This window comes from Tamandua tetradactyla, chromosome 1, assembly GCF_023851605.1.
Source record: "Tamandua tetradactyla isolate mTamTet1 chromosome 1, mTamTet1.pri, whole genome shotgun sequence".
NCBI lineage: Eukaryota > Metazoa > Chordata > Mammalia > Pilosa > Myrmecophagidae > Tamandua > Tamandua tetradactyla.
In genome coordinates this window covers 161,193,623-161,215,531 of record NC_135327.1, presented here as the reverse complement: position 1 = coordinate 161,215,531, position 21,909 = coordinate 161,193,623, and the positions used below count along the sequence as shown (strand labels likewise).

General features: G+C 34.9%; 1 protein-coding gene across 1 annotated transcript in view; it reads right to left on the bottom strand.

Moving 5' to 3' along the window:
* Positions 1 to 7,486: 7,486 nt before the first annotated feature.
* The window catches only part of KCND2 (potassium voltage-gated channel subfamily D member 2), a 498,561-nt gene continuing 484,138 nt past the window's right edge, over positions 7,487 to 21,909 (bottom strand). Inside the window, exons 3-6 of the mRNA XM_077163735.1 lie at positions 13,357 to 13,452; positions 12,403 to 12,495; positions 9,317 to 9,564; positions 7,487 to 7,664 (exon numbers count right to left, since the gene is read on the bottom strand). Coding sequence (XP_077019850.1) covers positions 7,487 to 7,664; positions 9,317 to 9,564; positions 12,403 to 12,495; positions 13,357 to 13,452 — 615 coding nt within the window. The remainder of the gene's footprint in view (positions 7,665 to 9,316; positions 9,565 to 12,402; positions 12,496 to 13,356; positions 13,453 to 21,909) is intronic.

Sequence of the window (21,909 nt, the reverse complement as noted above, 5' to 3'; positions counted from 1 at the left end):
ATTTGAAGATACAGGTGATGGGGAGAATGTCTTGAATTAATTTCAGGTAATCCTACAAAATGATAATCTATATATGACATTAAGCAATTGCAGAAAAATCTAACAAAATTCCATGTGTGCCAATGCACCAAATTCTCAGGAAAGCACCCAAAGAAACTGGCATGATATTTCATTCATCTGGTCTTCTGAACTCTTTGTCCCCCAAACAGTGCTTGGTTTTAAGCACATCAAACCCCCGTTCCTCCAAACACCTACTGCTCCATTTCTCACATTAATGATGAATATTGGTCTATTCCACACTTGGATGACTAAATTCATTTCAGTTCATTTTTCAGTTAGGCTGCCTCCTTTTCAAAGTGTAGTGTGATTTCATATTAAGATTAACTTGCTGTGTCTTCCTCCTTTGTGAAAAACAGAAATGAGATTCTTTATCTTTCTGTAAGGCAATTCTGTTCATTACAATAAGGAAAAGACATTTCATTATTTCATTGAAGCAATTTAAAAATAATTTGTCATCATCTTTAATAGGAATTGACAATGATAAACCATATATAATATTAACTTTCCATGTAAAATTAATCTCAATTACACCTTAATTTTTCAAGTATTAGATCTTTGGGACCCAATATGAACACTTAAGATGTGTTTTACTTTTTGAAAAGCTGGAAAGATTGAAGTGGATGGTAAAGAGATATTATTAATAGGCCGGTGTTATTTTGGAACATAAAACAAGCAGCAATGAAAATCAAAGAAGTTTTATGGCGAGTAGTTACATTCCAAGTACCATTTTAAAAGGTACGTTAAATTTTCTACAGTTAAGTATAAATCAAATGTCTGTGTTTACACCTTTATTGAGGCTTTCTGTTTTATTAGGGGCAAATAAAAAATATCAATGATGATGGAAAAATTTTGGAATTCCTTGTGAGAATGGAAAAATCCAAGATAATTTTTATTGTATCATATTAATGTGGGATATTGCATGATGCAGTTTATTTCTGATCTGAATCTCTCTACATCTTATTTTGCATGTGGTATTAAATGCCAACAGGTACTTCATTGTATCTTCTGAGATTTTTGCCTGCAAGCATTTGAAGGAGACATGAAAGATAATGAAGAATGGGAATTGTGGTTATTAACATTAATTCCAAAATATTTCTGTTCATTTATTATCAGCCTCCAAGACTTGGACTGTGGGTCAATTGATGCTGCCAGCTGTAACTGCAGATCTGATCAGCAAACTTGAATCGTTTGGCAGGCCTTTTTCAGAAAGGGGAGCAAATCGAAATGGTGGATGTTCTAATACATAATTCTCTTCTTTACTGGTAAATTAACTCATTGTGTATACTGCCCTAATAGGAAGTTGTTTGGAAAGTCTTTGTCAATAAGGACAGCAATATATTTTCCACCTCTGTTCCATCTTTATTTTTATTTACCAAAAGTGAGTTGGGAAGCAGTTATTAGCTGCACACTTTTCAAAATAAAATATTTTAGGCCAAAGAAAATGGGAAGAAAGATTGATTGTATTTGGTAATGGCTTTGCAACCAATAGAGCACAGATATAACCATGCTCCCCCCTTCCCAATCCCATCCAGTTTTTTTAAATTTCTGTTTGTCTTAATAAAAGATAAAGCATCCATAGTTCTACAAAAGAGAACTCTACACAGAAACACATGATTTGATTTTAAAAATTATGTTATCTAAACAAGAAAATCAAGACCCACCATTTTTCAGTATTAAAGTTTTCTCAACTGATATATGGATACTAAATTACCTAATGAATTGATACATGTAAAGTGATTAGCACAGTGCCAGGCATGTAACTAGGACCCAATGAATGTTGGTTATTTTATTGTTGTTATTCCTATTATTGTTATCATTTTGTGGCTGTTATCAACATTTAATGTTCACTATGAATCTGTTGAAGAAACTGTACATTAAAAAGAAGGCATTACTATTGACTTCTCTGGTTTGTAAATTGGCTTCTTGCCGTGTTGGCTGGGAATAAAACTAAAGTTAGATTGAGTCCTATGCATGATTGTGCTGTGACTAACATTTTTATTTTTGAAAGTTTGCTATCCAGTGCCTCTGATTGGAAAACTTAATAGATTCATAGATCAAGTCAAAGATCCATAACTTTGACTCTTTGAACTCCATTTTCCATTTCTCAGTACCACCTCCTTATTCTGTTCCTTTAGGGTTCTGCTCTCTGTGGCATAAGGAGCCTAGTATATATCTGATCAATTTATTGTGCATAATTGTTAAAACTGACACTATGTTAAGATAGGCTTGCCTTTGAGTTTGCTATTTCTCAAAGACCTTTTGGTGTTGTAATTTATAGCTCTAACAGAGGAATTAAATTGATCTACACCAAATCCCCAGAAGGCTGGATTGTCAATTAGATTCAAAGACCAAGGATGCCTTTTCACCACTTGGCCACCTTTGCCAACACTGCATCTTGGTCTTCCAGGGTTCCTCCGATCTCTCTGCATCTTTGATACCCAGCCCTCAGCATCCTTCTTTGGTCAGCCTTATGCTCTGCAGCTGACATGTAACCAGTTGGACTCATCCTTTTGGGAAGTGTCACTGATTGCAGACATATTTCTTTCTACTTTGTTATTCTATCCTCTCAGAGGTTTCAGTGGGTTTAATGAACTATTTTGAGTTGTGATGCTAGGATTCACAGCAACATTGTATGTTAGCCATCTTGAAAAACTATTTTAATAATGTTATTTCCATTCTCTGAAACTGTGGCAGGAAACATAGAGTGGAGACTTTGATAAAGGATAGCTTTTCTCCGTGCTCAAATAACAAATCTGAAGTTCAGTCACCTTTTTTTTTTGTTGTTATTATTTAAAATAAAATTCTTTCTCCATGAAGGTGTGGGTTTTTGTACCCTGAGGCAGAGATTAGTGAGCATATAGAAAAAAGACTATTATCTACAGAAAGGTTTTGAAGATGGGATAGTAAAATTTTAGAAAATACTTTGAAGAACAGTATTTTGATGTAATCTCTGTGGAATAAGCATCTTCAGGGTCTTAAAGTAGAAAAATGGCTGTCAGTGTGGTGAAAAGGAAAATACCTAAAGTGTAAGAAGATGAACAGCAGGGTGAAACAGTGAATGCCTCAAGCTATTTTCAGCAGCATAATTCCTTGAGGACAATGTGATCTGGATTCTTAATTTCTACTTCTCTGGAGCCTCTCACAGTGTCTGATCCATAATATGCACTCAATAAATTGAGTTATATGTAGAATAAATGATAGCTATCTAATGGATTTTTATAGAAATCCAGAAGAAAAAATGATTAGGAAAAGCCGGGGAATAATCTGCCAAAAAAATGATTACTGCTTGGAAAGAAAAGAGGGGAAAGGCAAGGGAGACAGTAAAAAGCAACATTAGAAGGTATAATATGGATATATATATATATATATATATATATATATTTTTTTTTTTTTTCTTTAGGTGCATGGCCCGGGAATCAAACCTGGGTCTCCCACGTGGAAAATGAGCATTCTACCACTGAAACACCAGTGCATGCTCATCTAATATATTTTTAACAGAAACATTTTTGCAATACATGTATTTTAAAATTGTCTTAAGTAATCTTTCTGTTCAAAAATAATAATTATTTATAAGAAAAAAAATAAACTCTTTTGGAAATATTTTATTCTTTTAAGCATAAGCACTGAGCTACTACAATTTACACTGATTTTTTTCTTTAAAAATTATAGTCTCCCTATAATTGTGTTGATGTCTATAAAATTCTAAGGAAGCTTGCATGGTGGAGAACAATAACAATTCTTCTACCTGTGAGTTAGTAAAGCAAACACCTTAATAACGCTCTAGGAAAGAGGGGATGCCTTCCTTATGGAACTCTGAGGACTCATGTGTTTGATAGCAGTAATCCTTATTTTTCTTTCTTTTCAGCCAGGTTGCTGGTAGACATTGATAAAACTCCCTAGGGGATATTTTTAAGCACATGTTGTGTCTAACTTGAAGTAATAGGTAGGTATGTTGAGCCTTTTTAATGCAAAATTTGGCACCCCAATTAATCAAAGGTTGTGAAACAAAAACTTGACAGGAAAAAAAATAAAGACTATCTGCTAGGAGCATCACATATATCACTCTGTGCATTAAGTGGCTTATTCTGCCTTTTACCTTCTTCTAATGATCTCTTCCATTTTCTAGCTTTTAGCTTTTTGTTCCCTCTGGGATATTGAGGAGAAGCCATTAAGTTCATATTTTAAAAATGAATACACATATGTATGTATATATAAATGTATATATGTATAAGTGTATATAAATGTATATATAAATAAGTATACACACATACACCCACAGACACACATATATAGCTAGACAAATAAATCACCCTGTCTGTTTTCCTAGATAGAAAAGAACTTTTGTTTAAGAATTTAATTGAATTCTACCAAGGCTTTTACTTCAGAGCTTCTCTTTGTTTAAAGCAAGGAGTGGCTGTTAGGAAGTAAAGGGCTCAGAATCACACTATGCACAAGGTAAGTTGCATGTAGGATACAGGCGAAGAAATTGTGGGCCACACACTACAGAAAGCACTCTATTTAAAAGTATCACGTACTAAAAACAACTGATTTCAGCAGTACTACTTAGAAAAAAAACAAAAGGTCAGTGAAACCTAACAGCACATTTAAAATTTAATTTAAATTTAGTTAGTCGCTAAGGAGTTTTAGTTGCCAAGATAGTTCCAAAAAAAAAAAAAAAAGAACATTTAAAGGAATAGCTTCTTTTATCTTAAATCCTACCAATTTCTTTTTGTTAAATTCTTGAGCTAAATTCATATTGTTAGAAGTATACTACAGTTCAGACTGATTTTAAATGTTACTCAGCTTCTCTGAGTTTGAATGTGTTACAACTTCTCCAAAATATGTAGTATGATGGTGGTGCTTTCTTGATACTAAGGTTGGTGCTAAAGTTCTTGCTCTTACCTTCTGGAAAGGAAGGAAGTCTAAGAAAAAAGGACAACACACAGCCAAACATTTTGTCCTGTTCAAGCATGCACGTGTTTTATTTAATTATTCTCCAAAGGTCTATTTTTTTCCCCAGCATAATGCTATCCTTTGAAATAAGATATATGAATTTCAAACAAAATTGTCAAAAACAATGACCTTGGCTACTCCATATGGTACACAGAAATAATTACATTTCACTTACAATACATATGCACTTAACAGAGTCATCAATAGTCATTCACCACCAACACAGTTTATTTTTAAATCACCTAAAACACTGAAAATTTTTTTCTTGTTTTTCAAAATTCTAAAGAAATTAATAGTTTTGGATAAATGATAAGCTGAAAGAAGAGGCAGAATGTCAATTCATAAACTAACTGCATTTTCTTTTATGTAATCTTAAGAACATGGAAATAAAACTTCTCATTGGAAATCAAAACACCTATGTACTCCTGCATTGTGGTTTCCTTAGCCTACTTTTTAAAAAGTTTTTTGATAAATGTCATCAAAGAAGTTTCACTATATATTTGCTCTAGAAGCATAAAGTGACATGAGGCAGGTGTTAATAATTGTTAATATTCACACTGCTGGGAGATTAGTAACTTTTTAAAGGACGTACTAGGAATAAAGCCAGTTCTTCCTGAGGGATAGATGAGTTTATCTTACTTTCGCTCAGCAAATGTTTATTGAGCATCTACTGTGTGCATAGCACTGCTCTAGATGCTATTCTAGAAATGGAAAGTAAGAATTCTGGCTTTGCTTTAATGTGGTTTAATTCTTTTTTCATGATAGATTATAAGCATTTCAAAATCTCTATGATAGAGGGATGGTTGTTAACTCTTTGTGTACGGAAGCTAAACTTTATTTCTTATAGAGGTGGCTTGGAATGAACAAGACTTTCCATTTGACATAAAACTTTTTTACACTGTCACGTGCAGACATGTCTGCTGATGTATTTTTAAAGGTGAAAAGGTATACAGACTTTTCACTTAAATGTACATAGAGATTCACTTTGCATCATCAAAATCCTGACTTCCTGATTCAGTGGAGAAAACTGCTCCTTGCAACATACAGGAACGTTTCTGAGATAAATTTGTGCTGTCTCCTGAATGGTATAGAAAGTCTGCTTTTATCAAGTATTGCTACATAAAGCACTCCAGTTTATCTCTGTGTTTCATTTCACATTAGTTACTCTCAAAATGTATTCAAGATCTAAAGCAAAATAAATAATACATCAAGTAAAATTCTGGGGTCATTGATCCTGCAATATTAGTCCCAGTCAACTCTTTTCATGAAACATCTAGTGATATGTCCAATATCTGGGCTTTTCCATATCAGCAAAGAGGTTAGAGATAATTCATAATGTCGACTCCTTTTTTTTCTCTCTAATTTTTGACAAGGGGATTGATGACAATGATCTACTTACAAGATAATTTATTGTTGGGAAATACAAAAGTAGGAAATCATTTGAACTACAAAAGGTTAATCCAGCTGATGAGGATAAACCCAATAGAAAGGTACTATAGAAATACAGGAACAGATGATGCACTGTGTCACGGGAATACAGTGGACTAAAAGATATTACTGAAAAACATTTATGGCACAATAGATTTTGATTAAAAAATTACCTAAAATCTGGCCACACCAGAAGTTTTTCTATGAATGTGGCTCTTATTGTATCTATGAAGATCTGGAAAGAACAACAGAAATCCTGATTCCTGATACAACAAGTATACAATGAATTATTGCAGTTGTAACAGTATCTAGGTGCAAGGTGAAACAATATTTAATACTGAACTATCTGAACACTTTAGCTTTACTAATGAGCATCCCCATGAGAAATACTGCAGTCCTAAAAGGAGTTTATTTGCACAGCCCACCATGGAACATGAACAATCAGCTTGTTGTAAGTGCACAAAAATTCCTTCTTTCTACAATTATAGTTTATCATGCCTATTCTGAAGACAACATAAGGAAACTGAGATCACTGCTCCAAAGAATTCTAGCATGCATTATGATGGTATTTCCTTCAGTCAATACAAATGTGTTGTATGAGCTATTTATTTTTTTTTTGTATATGTAATAATCTTCATCGTAGCCATGTTCATGGCTTTAACAGGAAAAATTTATCAAAATGTTTTCCATATTTTTTTCTTTTGCATTCAACCAGAACATTATGTTCAAAGATTTATTTTATTTGTTTTATTAAAAAAGAGTTCTGATCATAAGAAGCATCGATAGGCGGCATTTCATTGTGCTCATTCACGAAGTCAAAGGGCCACAGAATATTCCACTGTATAACAGGCCAAACCCTGCCTAGAAATGCCATTTGGTGGTCTTATTCACCTCCTCAAATTGGAAGCTATGTTTTTGTTTCACTACCAACCTTCCTGCAGTGCCATTCTAATCTGTGAAAGTTTTTGTTGTTTCTTCTCTCTTCCTCATTAGGATTCTTTTCACAGCCAGGACGCAAATTCTCTTAGACTTTTGTCCAATAGTCTTACAAAGCTGACACTCTGACAATATTTCCTCCCGAGTACTCTGGAGATTCTGGCCTGTCATCTCCTTCTGGTGTGGTCACTGGAGGTGTCGGGATGCTGATTATTGCTGTAGTCACATAAGGTTGTTCACAGTTTAGTTTAACACATTCTTCCATTTTGGCATTTAAGCTGGATCGGCTGATGAGAGAAATAAATGGATTTAATAAAGTAAGCGTTTTATTTAAAAATCTTGTTTCATGCAACTCAGGTCTACTTGTTTTCATGTTTATAAGCAGTATTTTAAAAGTCTACTCTTTTAAAAATGGAAGTGCAAAGACCATGAAAAACAAAACAAACAAACAGACAAAAAAATGCCAAACAGTATATAGGAAGGTAAAACACCAGTTAGGTTGTTATCATCAAATAGGTGGCTAAATGATGGATTGATTGGTTCGTCAATGTTCTTCAAGCAAAGTGTATTATATAAAAATGCTAGAAAAGGAATGATGAAAAGTTTGGAAAACCTGGGTTGAGTAAAGTAGAAGAGTTTTTTTTCAAGACAGGACCTCTGAGGGGTTTGAGGAAGCATTAGAAATGGACTAACCTGGAGATCACTCAATTCCTTTGACCACATCATCTTTTTATTATCTTGTCTCTTCGCTCACTCTTGCTCTACAATGTATATGATGCCCTTAGAACTCTCAGATTAGTGACAGCCACATGTTACAAACTCAGTTAGCTGTAACTATCAAATAGTTCAAGGTTTTCCCAAGTGGTATTCTTGCACAAGCTTTATATATGTGGGAAGAAAGGGAAAAAAGGGAAGGGGCAAGGAGGATATAAACAGGAGCTTAACTCATTTTAATTTTCATAGAAAAATTAATTGCAATATTTATGTCCTAAGGTTGTATTTCTAAACAGCTCTTCATTTTTTGCTTCGTTTTGTAATGGATATAAAACAACCCAGACAGGATACCTTACAGACAGAAATCTTCCATAGCTCCAATTTTTAACATTCTGGTCCCAGAGACATCCTCTCTATATAAACCAACAGAGCCTACACTCTGAATCTCATCCAGATTTTCAACAAAAATTGTTGAACGTCAACAAAGAAGCAAGACTGCATTAATGATTGTTAATCCAAAAATATAAGCTATTTCATTTGAAGAAAAAGATAAAATTATTTGGCAGAGATCGACATCTTTAATGATTCATATATGTGGTGAAAAAGCAAAATAGAGTAAATAAAGAAAAGCAAAGTGAAAATATAAATGTAACATTTTCACTGACGTTGTCCATTAATTTCCCAGAGATGAACAGTTTTAACATTTCACTTATTTATTTATTTATTTTAGATTGATTTTGTGTTTGATGTGGCCCAAAATACCTTTAGGAGCAAAATTAAATATTGATTCAAGAGATTTGTGAAGGCATAGTTTTAATTTTCACTGTTACATAAGTGCTGTTGAATTATTTCCAATCATATCACACCAATTTTGTCTTTTAGTAGTATATGATAATAATTTCAAGCTAGTTGAGTTTAAATAAAGAATTCCTGAATATGTAGGTCCTTGCTCAAACAAACAAATGCTGTGAAAAGGCAGAAGCACATTAGTGCCTGCTTGATCATCTTCTTTCCTTTCTACTCTTTGTATATGGAGAGGCACTTCCCAGAACCCTTACTGAATGCCCCACCAGCAGTTTCCTTTTCCCACTTGTTACAGCTGCAGTTCTGTTTCATTCTAAACTCCAGGTGCTACTTTCACATGCCACAGGGAGAGCAGCCTGAAAAGAGGCTCCTGAGCAGACACAGGTGTGCATGCACAGCACAGATCAACTTCAACAGGTACCTGTTAGACAGTGGTGTCCTCTCCACACACCTGATTTGAATTGTGCTGAGCTCCTGCACACTGCCCCGGTGGCTCCCTGATACGTTGGCATTTGGGATGCGGAAAGTTTTTTTGTGTCGTCGTGAACAGCAAGTGCTGGTGAGTCCTTGTTGTGAAGAGAGCGAGGGACTGTGGCTGGAAGGACGATTGACAGTTGCGACTTCCATGCAGCTTTCTTCAAAGACTTGCTCGTCCACAAACTCATGATTCTGTTCCATATTTTCAAGAACATGCGAAGAAAGCACAGAAATCATTCTTTTTTTAAATAAAAAAGGAAATGACTGCTTTTAGTTTTAAAACTCAACTATGCCCATGTACAGTTAGACTCCATCCAGTGGGTGACTAATACCATTTTCAAAGGACTTTAAGATCAAAGCTGCTTCCTTTATAAGATCGCTTCAGTTAGACCTCAAGGCTGACACCCTCAGGCTGATTTAGTACTCATTTGTAGATGAACTTTATCTTGAAATGGCATGTATTAATTTAAACATAAAATCTAGATTTTGAAAACGAAAACAAATGCCCCAACTCGGATTGTCTGTTGAATATTAGCATATATTTTCAAGCGGAATCGAAATGTTTCTTTTTTTTTTATTAGAAAGTGAGATATCTATGACATGTTCCATTTCTTTAGTTCCCCTCTAAAATTCCCAGCATATAGAAAAATATGATTCATCAGTCATTTATCTGCAAGATATTGTCCTTTATCTTTGACCTGGAAGGGGTTAGCACTGAACTTTTGTGGCCTCATTTCTTATCTTTGTGATACATCCGTGGCAGAACTTCTGATCTCTGTCTGTATTCAGAGCTTTTCCACATAACAACCCTGAATTCCAAGCCAGAAGCAAACAGTGATGATCATTTCATATGTCACGTTTTATATATAGCAGTGAAAATTTTGCTTTCTTCATATTTAAAAAGAAATATCTTTTAAAATGTCTATGCAAAAATTTTACCTAAGAAATATAAAGAAAAACATTTTGGTCTCAACTATTAGATAATGACATCAGTTACCACTTTTTTGGTGTGTATGTGGGGGGGATTGTCCTGTAATGGAAGGCTTCGCACACACTGAATTTCACTTGACCATGTCTCATCATAAAATATTAGTAAAGTAATTGAAGAAATTCCCTGGCTTGTAAGAATCCATATTTTAAGTAATCTTTTAGTCATTTATTTGCTGAGAAAAGTATTTTGAAATAACTGAAATTTTGCATCTAACTGTTGAAAATTAAGAGAACAATATAATCAGATAAGAGAAATTCATATTAAATATTAAATTTTAGAGTAGAAATAGAGTGAACAAAAGATTCACAATGTTCCTTTTTTCTCTTACAATGTACATTTACAACATAATAGGTTTAATATATGAGACTAATTTCTCTCATCAGGGATTGGAAGTGAATGCATCGTTCTGTTACTGGTCACCATAATATTTTTATAAATAGCTTAATTTAAACTCATAAATTTGTGTTAAGTAAATTTCTAGTTAAAAAAAACTAAATGGCAAAATAGAGGTAAGAAGGAATGTTTGTTTGGGGAAATAAAGCCCTATATGGTAAAATATGGAAAAAAGTAATGTAAAAGGAAAAAAATGGGGATTGAAAACTTTCTATCATTAAGGTATTATTTAATTTTCAAAGACTTACTATAATGTTATAGACACAATAGTAAAGTAATAAAAATAAAAAATATAATTAATAAATGTTCTTATTTAGTAATGCAAATATCATCATGTAACTACCTTTTTTAGTTAGACTCTATCCAATGGGTAACTAATACCATTTTCAGAAAGATTTAAATGCTTTTAAAACTTTTCCATTTATAATAAGATAGAAACCAACATTCTCCACACGATTGTCGAGGCCAGGTGTTATCTGACCACTGCCTTTCCTTCTGCCTCCTTTTGCGCTGTGCTATTTAATACTTTGACCTTCTGGTCACACTCAAGTTTTTTCACTTCTTTTTAGGCCAAGTTCTTCCTATCCTCTGGTGCTTTCATCAACCCTCCTCCATCTCTTTGCCTAACAACTTCTTGTTATCCTTTTGTTTTCAACTCAAATGCCCCCAGGAAGCCTTGCTTGATCCTTATTCTCCTGTCTCCGCCATCTTTGTCCCACGCACTGCGGCCCCACCACAGCTTCCACTGCTCACTGCTCTTCTCCAGTAACATCCTGGCTTTGTCCCATGCATGGAGGCGTGATGGGAGAAGAGGCCACCCCTGACTTTATGGGGCACCCCAGGTCTGGCTCACTGGTATGGAGTAGGCAAGTAATGCATATTTGTTGAATGACTCTATAGGTAAATGAATAACTGGATGGACAATATGGTGGGACTGAGGATGCAAATATGCATCTTTGGTGAGTGCATGAGCCCAAGTGATTCAAATATGCTTAAAGTTTTTGTTCCGCTCTGTAGCTAGAACCATGACACCTATTGACCAGCTAGCTGAGAGGTAGGTGCCTTTGCTAACAAGGAGCTCCACCTGAGCATTTAAAAGTAGAGAAATGCAAATTCAGTCCTCATCCCTGAGGAACATGCCAGTCCTTAAATGTATCATTTTTGTTATAAAACAGATAAGTTTTTATTATCCATCACTATTCATTACAGTTGGATATTAAATGCATATAATCAGACGTTCTCTAATTTTTTGGTGTTGCTTTTGATATTCTCTTTATACAGATGTCAGGAACATTTGGACTACATTATTTTTTCTGCTTAATCAGAATTTTGAGAATCAGGGCAAAATGATATTTTAGAGGACTTGCAGTCAGCTACTGGAAAACAACTTTCCCTCGCATTTGACTGATACCTTAGAATAGAGTTACAAGATCCACTTAAGATAATAGCATCCTAAATAAGTATCTAAAATGCTTTCCAAGTTGAAATGTCACTGTAGTCTTTCAAAGCAATTTCAAATATTGTTTTTTTGTAGTACATTTTTCCAGTGATGAAAGTGAAAGCACACTTGGAAGCATTGAATATTCATAAAAGCAAATGGGGTTGCTGTCATACTACATGGGTAGGCAATCATGCAGTTTCCTTACCGTGGTTTTTTCCAGGCAGTGAAGCAGGTGGTGGTGCTGAGTTTCAAAGCTGGAGCCAGATTTGCTAACAAAGGGCTGCTCCTCCTCTGAGGACTGTCAACACAGAGAAGACAGAGGTGCTTTCTATTTTACTTACAAACAATGGGAACTTCAGCTACACATTTTCATGTTGAGATCTGGCCTATTTTCTGAGATTAAATGATAGCATTTTCTTTTAACCGTAAAGAGACAAACGTGTGGTTGCTTTTTAAGTTCGATGATTAACATTTACAATTTGGCCACACAAGCCATCTGGTCTTTCAGACACGCCTCCCTGATTCCAACACTTAACTCTCACTCGTTCAACTACCTTTGTAAACCTTGGAACCATTACCTTTGGATAATAATTTAACACAGTACTTTAGATTTCCCTAACTACTATCATGCTTGCGTACATAAAACTATTTTGCAGATAAAAATGTCTGGAATCCTAAATATTAATGGAAAGTTCTGAGGTCGAAGTAAAGTTTCTCAAATTGAATTTCATTCCACGATCTTTTCAACTCTGAATGGTTCCCTTTCCATTAAGAAGTAAAACAAGACATCACGTTTCCACTCCTGCCCTGCTGCCCCACAAAATTTTTTAAGGAACATAAATATTTTTGAAATGAAAAAGAATTAGGTATTTGTGTTGTTGAGAATGCGATGATCTTTTTCATGTTAACTTGAAGCAATGCAGAAGTATCACCTGAGGGTGACTGGGAATCATGGTTTACTGCCAAATTTCATTGCCCTGTTTCTATCCTGCTAGAGCCAACTGGAATATATAGGATGAAATCATTAAAAATTGACATGTTTGTTATTTCAGTAGCCATTTTCATAACTACCTGCAATGAAATCATATAGTTAAGTAGAACTAAATCAATATTACGGCCATATATTAAACATTTACAAAAGTGTAGTGCTTAACTGTACCTGCAGCTGATTGCTGAGTAAACCATTTCTTTTGCTCTGCATGTAAGCATTTGCACTTCCACTTTTGGCTGCCCGGATTCTAGCCAGTCTAGCTTTCTATAGGAGAAGAAAAAGAAATGTCTCATTAATATGTACATATTGTTTTTTAAAACCAGCTGATGCAATCTTGTGTAAATCCTAAAGTCAGTGTACGTATTTTTAAAAGTATTACAGCTTTTCACATGTAACTTTTGAAAATTACTTTTTCCCTATGTAGAGTGACTAATTTTCATTAACATTTATCAGCAAAGTCACTTAACTACCTTGGAGCTAGGTGAATTATGCACTTAAGAATTCTAATTAAATCTTTACAGTAAGGTCAAGCTTTTCCATTATTGTTTCTGTCAATTGTGTTAAGAGAAAAAAGATCAGAATTACTTTATGTATATTTTCACTTAGCTCATCTCAGTACTTTGATGAAACGAAGGCCAGTTGCCCAGCAAACCGCTTGTGAATTCCTTCCTATTATTTAAATTAATGCTTTTTTTAAAATTAGTAACTAAGTTCTCAGAACCGTTTTCTTCTTTTCTTTTTCTTTAAACCATCATTCAGCTTTATCTGCAACTCCTAATGTAAAATTTTATTTTTGCAATTATACTGCTAAATTGGCAAAAAAGACTCCACAATGAACAATATGGTCAAGCTACAAAAATCTCCAAATTTATCCACTTTGGCTATTTTCATCAGTCCACACCACAGTAGACTTATCTGATTTCTATTTCTTTCTGGAATTTGCTGAAATGAAGACACACTGAGCCTATCCAGAGAGATTTAAAGCATTATTATTATTTAAAACATTTTGACATGTAGAGAATACCCTTCAATTTAGAGAGCTAGGTTAGTAGCTTCATCTGTTGAGTAATAGTGAGATTGCCAAAGTGACATTACTGAGCAAATTGGGTCTTTGGTCAGACTTCTGCTATTCTATGACTTTATAACTGCTATTGTATATCAGCTCTGGCCTACCATGGAATGAGCCTCAGCTTCACTTTCTTGGAAAACATTATATCGATGAGCATTTTGTTTGTATGATGATGCTAGTAAGTGTATCTGTAGAAGTAAGTGGGATGGCTTGAATAAGAGCTTTCTTGTAAACTTACCCTACAAAACCTCCTTCTCTTTTCCTTTCTAAATAAACCACATACATACCATCTTCAATCTCTAGCCCTCAATATTTAAAAAATTTAACTACGTGTTAAATTGGAAAAAGCATGCATACAAATGACAAACATTTTCACAGTATCAAAGTGCATGCAGTGTGCGATGGTGGCTCAGTGGTAGAATTCTCGCCTGCTGGTGGAGACCCGGGCCTACCCATGCAAAAAAAGGAAAAAAGTGCATGTAATACACGTAAATCTCTCAACACTGGAGCTCTCCTACTCCTAGGCCTCAGAGCCAATGACTGGTAATGTTTCTAGAGAATCCTATCAGAAATTGTCTAGGTTATTAAGTAAATATATATTCATGTATATATACATGTCTATTTTTACTCAATTGGGAGAATACTCTACCCTTTTCTGCAATTAGCTGTTTCCATTTGGTACATATCAGATCTTCCATACATACACGTAAGGATCTGCCTCAGTTTATTATAGATGCATAGTATACCATGGTAGGGATGAAGCGTCACTTATTTAGTCATCCAACTACCAATTGAAATGTATTTTTTTAGCATCTTTGCCACTGCAAGCAACATTGCCTGCTTTGCACATCATGGCTAGTTTACCTGCAAGATTAATTATCGGAAGCATAATTATTCCAGGACCAAAAATGTATACATTATTTTTCCATTTTGATACATTTTTATCAAATTTCATTCCAAAGTTATTACACCAAGATGCCCTTCTACCCATGGCATTTAAAAGAGGCACTGAGAGGTTCAAAGCTCTCAAAAGAGCATTAAAATATAATCTGGTTTCAATTCTACCTCCTTAACTTTATTCTTCCTGTTTGCTGGTTCTGGATTAAAAGGAAACTTTGTCCAAAGATCATATTTGTAAATGATGGGGAAAATAGACAGCATGTGCTCTTTAGTGGCAGTATAATTAGATCATTCAAAAAACTGGGAGACTGCTAAAGATGAGGTTGGAAGGTAGAACATTTTGAGTTTCAAAGGCTGTGTTTCAGAGCTTGGATTTTAGTCCAGATTCATTAAACAAGAATGACAACAACATTAGGAAATGACTTGGAATTAAACTAATAATTCCAGAAATAAACAATTTACACATATACATCTATTTCCAGAAAGGGGTTTTTGTTTTAATTTCAATCCTTAAGTCTCTTTGGTCTCCTGGAACATTCATTGTTCTTTTTTTAAATTTTTTTGCAATGATTGCATGTAATTATATTGCCTGTGTCAGAGCTCCCAGTCTCAACTATGTCATTCTCCAAGCATTTAGCAACAGTGATAGGAAGATTACTTTCTTTCATTAGCAAGACATATATATTAACCAAAAATATGGTCTAGTAAATGAAAATGATATATATTTCTCATAATTAGAAGCCTAGAGATTGTGGCAATCACTACTATAGAAATAGTTCTAAGCTTAGGAAAAGTGAAGCAGTTGTTTTAGAAAGAGAATAGCCATTTTTGCTCACTAATATACTGTGTTAGAAAAAGGACCTTCCAACTCCTTTTCAATCATGACTTTTCTTTCCCTTTATTACAATGCTATGTGAGTTAATTGGTTTAATTGGACCTGTGGAGCAGCACACCAAATGTCTGTTGACTGCTCTTACGATCTGTGATTATATCTTTAGTTCTAGCAGGTAATCAAGGAAAATTATTTTACAAAGATATTTTAGAAAATCACTGTACTTCTGAACTACTCAGTGTGACAAGCTGGGCAACTCTGGCTGTGCAATTGGAAGGTTAAAAGGAAACCAACCAAAAAAAAAAAAAGAGATAAAAAAAAAAAAAACAAAACGAAAATAAAAAAAAAAAAAAAATGGAAACCAACCACTGGTAAAAGGAAATGCATTCCTTCCCAGGGGCCCTTAATCCCAATGGAAAATATAACTTGTTGGTATAGCAAAGTATCTATAGGTATTATGGAAATCAGAATTAGGCTCTATTAAATACTTTCCCAATGCAGGGAGGTTTCCAAAGATTTAACTGATTTTAAGGTTTATATTGCCAGTGTGAAAAAAAAGCATAGCTTTGAAAGCATGGTTGATTCTCAGTATTCACTGCAGTTATGTTCTCTTAAATTGTAAAGTCTGTTTTAACGAGTACTGAACCCTTGTCCCTAGGGAGAATACAGGATGAGTTTTCTGTAAGACTTTGGTCACAGCATTTCCTCAATAATCAATAGAAAACTTTGTTTTATGTGTGTTTCTGTTTAAAGACAACTTATGTTTTTTCCATATAATGATTGTCCAGGAAGTTTTTTGCTTTGCCAGCCTTTTAAAGACTGTCCCCCTTTAACTCCATCTATAAACGGTATTGTTGCCGTCAAAACATTTTAGAGCCATAGTTAAGCAAAGCCTCTAAATGCAAATTTAAGCAAGTTTAATCATAAATTGCAGTGGGAGGGGCAAGAAATTGAAACTCATTAAATAGCATGTTGAGTCATTAACATTGGCCTCAGCACTTAGAACTCATGTCTAATCAAAGCTCAACCAATGCGTATTTTCTTCAAAAGCACATCAAAATCTTTTTGCTTTAAGAAACTCTAGCACTTCAGCACTATTCTTGGGGGTCATTTAAAACATCAAAATCACCAAAAAAAGCACAAAAATGTGAAAAACATGAAGAAAATATTCTTGTGAATAGTATGGTAGCTGAAACAAGGTGGAGCCTTGTTCAGCATTAGCTGGGAATGTATGCAATGGGTGAGTCAAAATTTTGGGTGACTATTTTTGTGTGTGTGTGTGTGGTTCTGTGCATGTCTGTGACTGACTGAAAAGCACCATGAGTATTGGTTCTGGGGTTACAAATTAATTTTAGTGACTAGGAGAATTCACAAATACAGAATCCACAAATATTGAAGATCAACTGTATTTTCAAGTTATTTCTCTGTCTTCAGAAATAGTAATGGTGTTTGGGGAAACATCATTTGTCTACTAAGCACAATCTCTCTTTGCATCCCAATATTTCATAAATTCAGTTTTCCTAATCCTCTAAACTTTGCATTGTTTCTCCAAGTGGTTCCATGGGGCTATAAGTGTTGTGTAACGCAAACCAAGCAATTCAAATAAATAGTAAGTGCTTCTATGGTCAAGATAAGTTTGAGAAACATTGAGAGGTTAAACTGGTTTCCTTGCTGCTGGATTCCTCATAGCATTCTTTTTGTTTGTTTGTTTCTTTGTATTACATATGGTGGGGTCACATTTCATTCTTTTTCCATGCCCCTTATTGCAGCACCATTTGTTGAATTTTTGTTTGGCTTTTTGCTTGTTTGTTTGCTTGTTTGTTTTTGGGGTGGGGGAGGGCAAGTGTTTGGGCTGGGAATAGATCCCGTGTCTCCCTCCTGGTAGGTGACAATTCTACCATTGAACTACCCTTGCAACCCCCTCCTCATGGCATTTTATGTGCAAATGTTCTTTGTGAAGATGAAAAAGGGATAGAGTATGTAATTTTTCCAAAAATGAATTTGACAGGGAACCCTTTTATTTTGAAATATTCAGAGGCTAGTATGCAGTGGGACACAATAGACTTTCCCAAGGTAGGTTTATTTTTTGAAGACACCAAACTGCATTATAGAAACTTTACAATGTATTCTCTAGGATTGAGAACAGAGGTCAGGGAGCGAATCAAAAATGTTCTTTAAGCAAATGCTACTGAAATAGTTATTTCCTTTAATGAGTATCCATCTTCTAAATGAAGTATGAAGTAGATTGGGGGGGAGATATTGGGTTGTTTTGTAATCATATCCCAAAATATTTTCAATAGTTTTGAAAAATAAAGGTTCTTGGGAAGCCTTAAAGGTGACATAGAGAAGGCCTCATTTCTCTGTAAATATCAGCCTCCTATATTCCATGTAGAATTATTCTGGTAATTTTCCTCTTAGTTATTTCTTTCATTTAAGGTTTATCAGCTTTTACAAATGTAAGTTTATAGAATTTTTCCATTTGCTAAGGAAAATAGCTTTTTGAGAAATGAAACAAGTTAGTTCCAAGTATTATAATAAACAAAGAAATCATCTCAGCGGGACACGGTGCAAGATGCTAAGCTCCAGAGCTTGGCTGAAATGAAGATGGCAGAGCTGGGCAGAAATAGTGCTGGGAACTCAGTAGAGGGGAGCAGGCAATGACAGGGCAAGAGGATTCTAAGTGGAGAGAAGGTGAGAAATGAAAGAGGATGCAGGAGAGCAAATGTATGTCTCCCAATATTGTTTTATCTGGTCTTAGAAACGTCCACCATACTCTATCAGAAGAGGACATTGCCGACACCTTCAAGACCTTGTTGCAGGTGCTCCTCTTTTGCTCATTATATAAATATTAAGCACCTTTTTTATGCCAGGGTCTGCACTCAGTACAGTGGAGGGGTCAATACGGTGTATATACATAGTGCTGTACATGCTGACAGATTATGTAAAATGTGGAGATGAGAATAGGAAACAACTAATATTGTCAGTACTATTCAGAAAAAATTGTCATAGAAAGGGTAATATTTGAGCTTATACCCAAATACTGAGTTGGAGTTTGCCAGTTGGCTGCACTGGGTAGTTTGGGGATTGAGTATAGACTTAGGAGTAGAGGTAAGTGACTCAAAAAGGTTGACGAATAGAATAGACTTAGAGAAGTGCGTAATTGTCCCCTTCCCATATTTGTTGATAACATGGGTTTATTTAAACACAAATAAAAGCCAAACTAGGTTGTCTACTGTGGTTTGGGGTAGAGACTGGCAATTTTTTTTTTTTTTTTAATTTTACACAGACAGGCACCGGAATCAAACCTGGGTCCTCTGGCATGACAGGCAAGCATTCTTGCCTGCTGAGCCACCGTGGCCCTAGACTGGCAATTTTTTAATGGCAGATAATCTAACAGATATCATGTTCAAGCTCTAGTACGGGCTTACTTTTTGTCTTTTTATTATTCTAGAATGCTATAAAAATCATTTTATTGGGCATTGTTGAATGTACTAGCAATGGGACTCACAGTTCCCAGACCAACAGCATTTGCCTCACTTTGGAACTTGCTAGAAATGCACTTTCTTAGGCTCTGCTATAAACCTACTGAATCAGAATCTTTGGGCTGAAGGGTAGCAATCTGTGTTCTAGTATGTTCACCAGATGATTCAGCTGAATCCAGTTAGGGAACCAGCATGGCAGAATGTGTAAAAAAAAGAGATTGGATATTAGTAACATCTTCCTGTGTCAATGTAAAAAATCCTTATGTAAAAAGTAAAACAAAACAAAACAAAAAACCAACACTCTGCATTGGCTTATTGGTTCTAAACTTCTCACTTTATTTAGAATTATATATAGAAAAATTCCTAAAAAGTCTAGTAATGCCAGGGTTTTCCTGACTTGCGAGGTGATTGTGAAGATAGAGTGGGTGGTGGTTGTTGCTATCTGTCTTATTAAACTATAATTATAATTACTACTACTATTAATCATGCTGATTACTTGTAGGGTAGCCTTGTGAGTACACAGATGATTATGTGGTGTGATTTGTATTTTGAAACAGGCTCTCCACTAGAAAATATCACTCCTACCACCTTTCAGTGTACTATTTTAAGTTTATTTCAGTAAATGCATTCTACTCAAAAAAACATTGTTAAATGACTGAGTGAATAATTAAATCTTTAAAATGCAATTACCAATGTGGGGTGGAGGAGAGGTATCAGTTTAACCCTATATTCACCTACACCTCAGCATTTCAGACTTTTCAAGGATTGATAGAAATGGGCTGGGTTAGAGAAGGAAAGCAGGAAGAGCACTTGCTAGGGGGAAGAGCTTCAGAAGAAGAAAAGTATTCCTGAGAGTGATAATGGGAATGTTATGAAATGCATATTTGTGTAGGTTACGCTTTTGCTTGAGCCTGGAGTCAGTAACGGTTTAAAATATCTGGTTTAAAAAGCCATTTTGCAATATTATTAAAAAATCAGTTTGACTGATATTTCTACTGAATGGACTGTTAACTTGATTGAATTCGCTGGTTAGTTTTGCACAACTTTGAAATTTGTTAAATCTCCCAGTCCCACAATCTTAGCATAATTGATGTTGATTCTGTTTTTTTAAAAAATCTCCTGGGAAGGAAAATCAGAAATGTACTTTGGTAACTTATTTAGTTTCATCTTTACTGTTTGTTCGTAGATGATTATGTTCAGTGTTTGGTCACAGACTATTTACCGTATATATTACAATAGGTTATTACATTCGGTTTTACTAAGCACAATTTTCTAGTGGTCTTGAATGGAAAATATATTGCATTATGGCAGAAACTTAGAAATAACATATTTTAAAGACAGTGAAAAGCATTCCAAAATATATATTGCAATTTCGTGTACTTTTACAATGTCTCATTTATTTAGTTTTGCATTCTAAATTTATTTAGGGAAAAAGCCTTTTAAAATATCCTAAGATTGTCTGTAATGATTTGTTTGTTGGAGATGATAGAGTTTGAAGAAAATACAGATATTTTGGGGATAAGATTACTTAAAGATCAGATTTGTACTTATTGCTTTCAAACAGGTAGCTTAGAAATGATAGAACAGAGACAGATGGGGGGGTGGGAACTAAGTGGGGTTTTTTAAAATAGGATTTCTGTTATTTTAAACAATGTAAATGTGTGTCCAATAGAACTACTGTAGCTTGTGAGCAGTTGCAGTGTATGAGGGCCCAGGCTCACATGCTGGCTGTGGCTGAAACCCCTGCAGCTCTGTTTGCCCAGATGTGACCCTGCACAAGGCCATGACTGCCCAGGGGGTGCATAATTCTAACCCCCTTGAGCATCGGATTATCAGTTCTATTTATTCACTTTTACTAGACTACTGTGGCTATTCTCTACAATAATTAAGGACTAGGCATTCATCCAAAGGTGGAATTTCTGTAAAATCCTATACTGGAAGTGCAAGGGTAGTTCAGTGGTAGAATTCTCACCTGCCATGCAAAAGACTTGGGTTCCATTTCCGGCCCATGCACTCCCCGCAAAAAAGAAATTAAACAAATGGTGCTGCAATAACAGGATAGTCACATAGATAGAGAATGTAATGTGACCCCCACCTTACAGCATACAAAAAAAAAAAAAAAAATCCTGTACTGGAATTATCTAAAAAGCCAATTATGAACTGCACCATTATATCACCTGAAGATACTGGTAAAAGCAGTCAATGTGCTCAAATGACCAGTTCCTGAGCCATCAGGGGTTTCAAAGACAGAAACAGTGTGTTGCTAAGCACACAGCTGGAGATCCGAAGGCCTATTGGTCTAAAAACCTATCTCCTTGAACTGCATTAACTCTAATAGTTTATTGTGTCAAAAGGTGGGCAGGTTTTAGGATAATGAGCACAATGGTTCCAGATGATATAATTGGAGGGGATCTAATTACTGAGCACACGCAGATTGA